General features: G+C 41.5%; 1 protein-coding gene across 1 annotated transcript; it reads left to right on the forward strand.

Annotated features, from left to right (window-relative positions):
• The first annotated feature begins 495 nt into the window (after positions 1–495).
• On the forward strand, positions 496–6,177 carry cox7c (cytochrome c oxidase subunit 7C). The gene is made up of 3 exons (XM_085787038.1): positions 496–640; positions 5,522–5,669; positions 6,079–6,177. Exons 1-2 carry the CDS (start codon positions 566–568, stop codon positions 5,636–5,638), a joined length of 192 nt encoding a protein of 63 aa, XP_085643164.1. The 5' UTR covers positions 496–565; the 3' UTR covers positions 5,639–5,669; positions 6,079–6,177.
• Positions 6,178–9,939: the final 3,762 nt, after the last annotated feature.

Below are 9,939 nucleotides of genomic sequence, written 5' to 3' on the forward strand. Positions count from 1 at the left end.
CACACACATTCAAAAAGATGTGAGGTGAGCTGATATCAGATTTAATTCCAGATCTACTGTATATCTGTCAGGATTTTCCAGTAGAGCAGCCTGTATGACAGCAAATCTTGCCCATCGTGTCTCCTATTCTTTCAGCATGATTGGATAATTTATGCTGTTCTTGTTGAATTCGGGTGCCCTCAGTTATCCTGTCTAGCAGCTATGAATTAGGGTGACATGATGTAAATCCCCTCAGCACAGAGGAACCTCCAAAACCCATAGACTGTGCTCCAACCCTACAGAGGGAACAGCAGTGAGTCTAGTCATTATAACCTCAGGCTACATATTCATAACATGGCAAATCTAAACCTGGAGCTCTAATGGATCACTACACACTACCTTGGAGTTAGAGGAGGCTAATTGTCACGCTGTAGTCTACCCTGAGGTGTTTGGACTACATTCCCCATACGCTATTGCGTCATTGCCATTTCCCACAATCCTTTGCGCCCTCCTACCGCTCTCAGAGACAAGAAGGTCGCACACATCAGCGTTGTATCGAAGCAGTGAAGAAACCAAACTCGCAATCATGCTGGGACAGGCTGTAAGACGGTTCACAACGTCTGCTGTTCGTTCTTCACACTACGCTGAAGGACCAGGGAAGGTGAGATTACCTAACTGAGGCGGCATTATTATTTCAAATGCGATATTTTACGACGTGGCCTTGTCTGTATCCGCAGCCTGGCGCTAGTTATGTTAGCAAGCGGCACTTGGAGGTCATGTCCGTCATTTGACAGGAGGCTGATGATAATGCTAGTACAGTTAGCCGCACACAGAGACAGCTATGGTTTAAAATAACCCGGTTAAAACAAATCATTCCCCAATCATTCGTGTTTAAATGCTGATAAACAGACTTGTTTGGTTGGTTAGCAGGTCGCTTAGCATTAGCCTTGTAGCATAGAGCTAACTCTGTCAGTGCTACTGCAGCTGCCTCGAGATAAGACAACTTTACTAACAGCGAATACGTCTGCCATGCTGACATATATTTAATATAATACAGATAACTTGGTTAGACCTGAGGACATTTAAGAATCTGTAAGTGAGTCACATTGCTCAACTGTGTTGAAACTTCCGGCTCTAATATAAGGTCACAGCAGCACAGTGTCCTGAGCAGAGGTGAATCTGAGGGGACGTCCTCCTGACGTTTAGGATTAGACTGCCATAAACAGTCTTGGCTTACCTTTGGAGTCTTTCTTTTACCTTTTACCTCATATGGTTTCTGGAGGAACATCTCAAATTTTCCTTTACAATCAGTGTATAAGTGTGTGTGTATACAGCTCTGGAAAAATACAAGAGACCACTTTCACAAATGGTTCTTAAAAGCATCTCTACATGTATGACAGTCATTCTTTTCTTTTCTTTTTTAAATACCAACACAAACACAACTCATTCTACTTAATGAGACACTGATGAGGTGATCACCTGAACCACATCTGATTTTATAGGAAGATTATAAAAACCACTGCTGGATTAAACATTGACATTATCCCACAAAAACTGATTTTAAACTCTTCCTGAGTTAAAATATTCTCCCTGTGTTGTTTAGGAATAAATATGAACATGTTTTCTTTGCATTATTATTATTCAAGGTCTGACATTTTTTGTTATTTTGACCAGTTGTCCTTTTCAGACAGTAAAAGCTCTAAATGACAATATTTTTATTTCAATTTTGGGAGAAATGTTGTCGGTAGTTGATAGAATAAAACAAAAATTTTAAATTGAATTTTACTCAAACACATACCTAAATAGTAAAACCAGAGAAACTGATCATTTTGGGAGTGGTCTCTTAATTTTTTCCAGAGCTATATATATTCAGCTTCATCTCTCAAATGTTATTTTTGTGTACACAGTATTGAAAAGTGTCAGTCTGTCAGTTGCATTGTAATGGAACTCCCCATTTTAATGCAACATGTGTTTTGCCATGTAGGTCATGAAGTCACCATAAGGGCAGTGATATACTTGCTGCAAACAACAGGAGCGCATCATGGCTGCCATGCGTTACCTGCGTTCGTTTGATGCGTCGGCCGCGACCGAATGCACATCGCGACGCGTGCACCAGTTGCAATATTGACATGACGGCTAGAGGCGCTCGTGAATGAACACGGTGACGAGATCAGACCAGAACAGACAGTCACTGTCAGAAACTTTTGAAGAGAGGCTGACAGACCTGGTGCGAAACTCGATGTTTCCATGCCATTACATAGTGACAGGCGCTTGTCAATATAGTTGGTGACAGATCGGTGTGGCTTTTCACAATTTCCATGTTATATTTCTGTTGTCTGCCCCAAGTGGAGACCGCCAGAGTTGTGCGTTTTGGCTGTGCAGTGCTGCAACAAGTATATGCACAGACCGGCACCGACGCGACGTGTACGCGTACGTTCGATCAAGCAGCAAGTACTGTGTATCGCGGCCCTAAATCAGATTAAATTATAATGCTCTCTAAAAAAGATTTTTAGTTTCAAGTTATTGTAAATATTTAATTATTTTGGTTGAAATTAGTTGTTTAAGTGCATACTAAATGATGCACACCCTGAAACCTGCAGAATCTGTGTACGTCCGGTTCGTTCTTTCGTTTCTGCTTCAAAACAAAATCAGAAAAACACAAAAATGGTTGGTTTTCCATTTTGAAACAAAAAACGACAAACAAAAAAATAGCGTTTTTCTATTTGGGAATTAAAAATGGGGGAAAAAATTTAAATTAATTAAAATTTGGTTTCTGCAAATTCCTTCTTTAGTTTGTCATTTAGGAATATGACAGCAGACAGACTGGAAGCGGAAGTGAAGTGTAACAACGTCAAAATAAGAGAAGCGTGCTATATTATTAGTCAATAATAACCTGTCAATCTAACTACGCCGCTCTGACATAGCCTAGTGTAATTGATTAAATGCATCTATCCGATCGCAGATTGTTTTCAGAGTGTCTTGTTGTGCAGTTTTTTAGGATTAGATAAAAGTGACATTGTTGTGTAGTAGGGGTGTCAACATCTACACGTGTGAACGTGTACACGGATAACAAATCATAACCGTTTAGATCAATAAATCAAAAAATCAATAATCGTTTACACGTCTTTTTTTCCCCCTCCTCCTCGTTCATTTCTCACCAATATATATATTATTTTTAGGGGTGATAATGTTGCCTGAAAGCTTCAGATAATAATGGAACTGCCTGTCAATCCCCCCTCACTCTATCTCCGCGTAGCCTGCCCGTCTCTCTCCAGTTGTCCTTTCAAAATAAAGGCAGAGGGGAAAAAAAAACATCGACTCCTCCGGCCTGTACTGCGAAGGAGGTTCAACATAGCCAAGCTTTGTGTTCATGTTCCAGCTCAACAAAACCTCAAACACGGTACTACGAAGCTGGTTATCAACTTGCTCCTGACGCTCAACAGGTGAGCAGCGTATTCCCTCAGCTGAACATCTGCAGGCGGAGACGCTCAGAGAGAAAGTAAACAGCAGCGGATCAGTGTGATCTCTCCCTCCGGTCAAACGCCCCGCTCCCCTTCTGCTGCGGTCGAGTTGGAAACAGCGTCACTGAGCTTCCATAGAACTACATTGATTTTCAATCAAGATTCCAGCGCGGCGGCCGCCTCAAAATTTATAATGCAGAAAAAACCCTGAGTTAGTAAATGTTTTCGATCCAAACCCGGTGTGTCCGGTCGTGTTCGGCCCGGTCCGATGACTTAGCCAAGGGAAGAGCCGGTAGCCTATCTACAGTGTGTGGCCGGAGCATACATTTATTCAGAAAAGGTGTAGGCTAATTGGTGCAGAATAAACTTGTGAATTAATGCTGCTCTCGATCCGACCCTTCCTTCTATTCTCTTTTAAACAGTAACAACAGAACCATTTGATTATATTATAGATTTTCCATCTGTGCTGAGCATAAGAATTGTTTGAAATTAATAATAATAACCCCCCCTTCTTATATTCTGAAGCACGCAACTGCGCAACAGAAACCACATTTTTTGTTTGTTTTCAGTTTTTCCGATTTTGTTTCAAAATGGAAAAACTGACCCATTTTTGTGTTTTTCTGATTTTGTTTTGAAATGGAAAAACGAAAGAACAAATCACACACAGATTCCGCATAAATAGTTTAGAGTGACCAGTGCAAAACAGCCATCTAACTCGCACGTAATTTGGGAATACAGTGGGAGAAATGCAAATTCCGTAAAATTGACCCTTCGCAAACTTTCCCACAAACGGCTATTGTCCAATCCTACGTTAGCAACCGTAACTATAGGCCTGGCAAGCTTTCCGCAGTGAGTCATTACGTTTGCTTTTGTGGACACATTTTGAGACTAGGACGAAAAACATTTGTTTGTAGAGAAGGATGTTGTTGTTGCTGCTGCTACTATGGCGGCGGCGGCAGCAATATAGAGATGTTCAGATACGAGCTGACTTTTTTTTCGACTTGAGTAAGTGTAAATATGGGGATAACCATATGTTCACCTCCGAAATCACAGCTGTACTTTTAGGGCTTTTACCTGGGCTTTTAGGCGAAGGATCCTCCAGGCAGGGACTGCTTTCACTGACTGATACAGCGGTGGGAGAAAAAAACAGCAGCGAAAGCTGTATGTGGTTCACAATCGCCCCAAAACTTGCAGTTTGACAACGTTTCATGACCAGTGAGATGAGCTAAGTCTTGGTGGGTTGATAGACGGTAAAATTAACAGCCCTTACTGCTGCTCTGTACATTGTCCAGTCGTGTCGTTGAACAGATGTTTTATCCTCCTGCGCGAGTCACGTCACTGAAAACTATGAATGATCTTTGTGACTTCTTCTCTCTATTATCTCAGAACAGTTTATGCAGAAATTTGCTGATATTTCCTTTGAAATCGATACCAAATACTGCCAGGAGCATGGCTGGGAGTGAAAGCTTGCCCGGCATAGCAACAGTAACCAAGGGGGCGGGGCTTACGCGAAGGGTCAATTGTAAAGAGTACCATGGCCTTTTTTTCCTCAAGCTTTTCATTTATTGTAGACTGCCAAGTTATGTGTCAATATGTTACTCTGTACAAATGGGTGACAAATTAAAAGAAAACCCTGAAAAAAAGAAGTGGGGAAAAAGATGCCCCAACACACAGGGCACAAGGGGCTGCTAAATGGTTTGAGTATGAAATTGGTGTGAGTCACTTGATATGGCTTTAGCCGTCACTAGATCCCAGTGACAGCTTTCTCCACCACCACCACCGTCAAGAGACCAAATGAGTCAACACGTTTTCAAAGACTGATGCTCATGTCTCCTGTTGAGTTCAGAAACTTACTGCATTAATGTCGATGACTATTAAAGCTGACAACGTTAAAGATAGTTTTTTTCCTTTAATGTGTCACCTGTCTCTATTTCTACAATGACCTGTTCATTGCCGTGACCTCATAGTGACTCTAGATTCTGTCTACATTGTGCATTATGAGATGAGCTGTTAATTAGTGAAGAACTGAATCAACAGGGCTGCAATAAATCTTCTCTGCACTTTCACTCATCTTTTTACAGAACCTGCCATTTTCCGTGGAGAACAAGTGGCGTCTGCTGGGTATGATGGTGCTGTTCTTTGGCAGCGGCTTTGCATTCCCCTTCATTGTTGTCAGACATCAGCTCCTGAAGAAGTGAAATGGCCCTGAGCTATTATTCAGCCTTCAAGGTAATTATGACTGCCATGTTTATCAAGCATATCTTCTGCGGTTGAAATGTCAGGATGATGTGGCATTTACTTCAGCCTTGATTTGAACAGTAACCTCAGTCAATGACAGTCTTTCACTGCGCCTCCTTTAGTGTTTTGGTTGGTGGCATATCTTAAATAAATTACCTGTATGTCTGAGTGAGGGTAACGGACGTGACGTGGGTTCATCTTGCCACTGTGTTGTTTTAGATAAGCTTGCACTTTGGCAAGTTAATGTGACAGTTTATTGCTGACATTTGATGTGTATCAAGTGGGAGTAGGTTAGAGATGTCACACTTATCTTCACTGGTGTTTACTCAGAAATTGCTTTTCTGTCATCAGATGTGTGAAAGTTATCACCGTTTGTCCTCTTTTCTTCTTCACTCTGCAGGTCATCAGCTGGAACATATTTGTCCATCAGACTTCTGTCCCTGCAGAAGAATGGCAATCTTTTAATTGTCTTTGTAAATAAAGTTTCCTCAAATATGAACACGTCTGTTCCCACTCTTTGCATAAAGCTGGAATATTAAGCTGTGGGCTCTGGAAGATGAGTCAGAGTGTGTTTTTGTTGTATAAATCATTCATTATCACTGTCAGCTTTATTTGAGCTGCCATTTGTGGTGGTCCAGAGGTTGCTGTAAACCATGTTTTTGAAAAAACAGCATCCTCATTTAAGTGCTTAAAACATTTAAGAGTCATAAAACATATATGTGGTCACATTGTCGATGAACCTATAAATTGTTCAATCTAAATAAATAGATTTAAAGTCTTTGTTGGCAGCACCTACAGACCAGAGAAAAGATAAATTGAAAATAGGTGTGAGAGGGCTTGCGTTGAAGAGTCCAGCCCTCGGCTCCGGTCTTTCAACTCCTCTGATAGGTATTGTTCACCCATTGCTGAGCTCTTCCGCCAAACTCTACTGAATAACCTTTTTCAGTTCAATTAACCCTGTGCTTCTGGCCATAATTATCCAATGAGAAAGTATTAAAAAGGGAGGTGTGGCTGCACAGTTGGTGAAAAAGGGTAATGTAAATGTTAAAGAGGTTTTCTATGCACTTATTCAGGTCTGCCTTACGCCTGAAGTCATTTTTTAAAATTATGATAAGCTTCGTTTTTCATTTTCTTTTGCTTTGAAAAAAAAAAAAATGTGTGTAGGTTGGCCTAAACACATAAGGACAGACATACGGGGGACAAGCTGTAAACATGAGAAACAACCTGGTGTACACCCTGTGTGACCCCCCCTGGTTTTCACACACACCTCACAGGGATGTGTAAACCTGTCAGTTGGTTTTGTGTTCTCTTGAATTTGTAATGAAGTTATAGTGACTGTACCTCTGGGCCTCCTGGACCGAAGAGCACCCGGGTCCTGCATCCCTTGCCAGGCGGTGATAAAGTTATCAGACATTTAATGGGGTCAACAAGTGGGAGCCAGTATTTCATAGGTGTGTTGTATTGTCAGCACGTAGAATAGCTTGACCTTTGTTTGCAGCCCAAGGGTAGAGAGAGGATTTTCTGGTTGTAAACACTACTCAACACATTTTCATGACATCACCACATCCTTACAGCTTACTAAACTCTGCACATAAATACTCCACACACCTGCAAACATACATAACAGACTAATACAGAGGTCTTAACCTCGTTTTGTGTGGGATGGGAAATCTTCTAACTGCATAATGCATGGAATCGTCTGGTCAGTAGCCTTTCTTTTTACCAAGGAAAGTGCTCAGAATGGTCCTTATTGGTATACAAAATATCATGATAAAGAGTCCAAGCCCTGTCACATGAGCCATACTGCATGGCGACTCTATTTTGAGTGCTTTGCAAAGATCACTTTACTCTATTTGCTGAAAAAGAAAGAGCTCTTAAGTGCCATTAGAAAGCCTCACTGAAGTGATGTCTGTCCAAAATCCAGGTTATAATAATAATACATTTATTTGTATAGCACCTTTCACAGAAATAAAATTCACAAAGTGCTTCACAAAATTACAGTTCATGAGCAAAAGATTAAGTGTCAAACATTTGGCTTTAGCTGCTTTTGGCCTTCAGATCATAACATCTGTCCAGTTAATTCCACTTTGTTACAGAAGTATGTATCAGAAAGATTCAGGAGAACAGAGGTTTACATTTTTACAAATGGTTCAGCTGGGTGCCACAGTAGACTCCAGCACTCCACAGTTGCTAATTTAGGAATGTCCCCAACATTGTGGGGAAAAAAAGAGAAGAGATTATAAAATGTGCATTTGCTCCCCCTGAGAGTACAAATTTAGACTGCCATTGACACTTTTAGAGATCAGGTCTAAGAGGAGAGTCACATTATCTGGGCATCAGAGAGTAAAAAAAAAAAAGAAAACATGCACTAAGCAGTGGCTACTCTTTTTTTTGTCATAAATGTTTGATCTATTCTTTGCCATTATGCACTCTAACTGGGGCTTTTAAGAATCAGAGCTGATGCCAAGCTCCAGCAGTGAGAACCAATTAGACACAATGGGGCTATCTGGACATGGACCAAGCTGCAGTGCAGCGCTGGCGACTTATGAAAAGTACATAAGGGTGTGCTGGCACAGGGCATGTAGCAGGAGGGGTGCTACGGTGCCCACAGTAGTCTACATCACAGAGTTGAGATGGGCTTGCCACATCTCTGCTGCGTGGCACTTTGAGCAGTGGCAGGAAAGAAGCAGAGGGGAGAGACAGAAGAAGAATACATTACAGGAGGATTACGCATCCAGCATGCCAAGTCTCTTGCAAGAGTTTGTCATGCTGCATTTAGTATGTAAGTGTGAGGGGAAATGAAAGACAGGGGGAGTGTGATTGTGTGTGTCTCTAGTTTTTGTCTGGTTTGCCAGAGTTTACGCCTTCATTATAGTCAATATCTGTTCAATTCATTATTGTAATTGTCTTCCCAAATGCTTCACATTCCCTGGCATGCAGGCACTAATTAAAACAAAGTGCAGTCATTAAAGATCAATTCCATACCAGCTTATCACCATTCACTGATTATTTAACTCCACATACAGATGCATGCCTACAAAATGAATTACAGCATTGCACGCCACTACAAAGGTGAAAGCTTTAACTGTATGATACGAACACGATCGCAGTATATTTATTTTCACTTTTATCCAACCAATCAAAACGGCATGATATGGTTTTTTTTTGCGCATGTGTAAATTACCTTGTTTGCAGTATTTGTGGCCGCTCATTGCAGCCAATGCAGGCTGTTCAATAATAGACTTTACTGCATCTCACGTGTGGAATCTTATTATAGACTCATTTGCACTTCAGAGGAGAAGATAGTGGGCTTAGCTTGGTGTAAACCATGCACAGCCATCTCATAAAAGACTGAATTTTATTGAATCCCTCAGTAAGAGGCACATTTCACATGCAGCCATCGTGTTATAGTCAAACAATTATCTTGGTAACTGTTAGCTGGTGTGAGTGGATGCAATGGTGATTGATGGTTAGATAAACATTTACTTACTCCGAGTGAGAGTGGGTGCCTGACAAATACTCTACAGACTAAATTACCCCTCTGGGTGCATTGGATGAACTGTAATAAGCGCTTTGTTGTAAACATCTTGCACAGCAGCATTTCATTGTACCTCCTAATCAATGTGTTACATCCAGCGCCAGGGAAGCTCTGGATGTGGATGTGGCCTCCCCGTCATATCAGCGTGATGACAATATGAGGTGAAAGCAGCTGTCTCCAGTTGCTGAACAACACCCTGACACTGCGCTGTCACTCAGGAAAGTTTCAAGGACACGATGAACTCTCGAGTTTTCTGCTAAGCCCATCCTCTTCCCCCTACCTTCTCTGTTTACCACACTGTATACCTCAAAGATGCTGACTTGTGGAGAAGTGCGGTACTGTCAATGCAGGAAGATGAAGTGTACGTGCACCTCCCACTTCGTCAGAGAAGGGCTCCTCTGCCTCAGCCAGGAATTCTACACAATTAGTCCAGAACCTCCAGGAGATGAATACTTGCAGGATACCAAGTCGACCCATATGTGTGTGTGCTATTTTGTGTGTTGTGCAGAGGGGGAAAAAAGGAGTGCAAGAGAGACATATCTGGCATAGCATTAAACAAATAGCTCCTGATAACATTAAGACAGTCTTATCTATTCTAACAAAAGTGAGCATCTGATATTACTGGACATATTGCACTCTACATTCTTTATAATTCATTAATGTTGCAGCACCCTTGCCTGGAGAAAAGTACTGCATATGAACTCAACTACCTCAAGGAGACCT

This window comes from Trachurus japonicus, chromosome 9 (assembly GCF_045865225.1).
Source record: "Trachurus japonicus isolate A0001 chromosome 9, Traja_1.0".
NCBI classification, from domain to species: domain Eukaryota; kingdom Metazoa; phylum Chordata; class Actinopteri; order Carangiformes; family Carangidae; genus Trachurus; species Trachurus japonicus.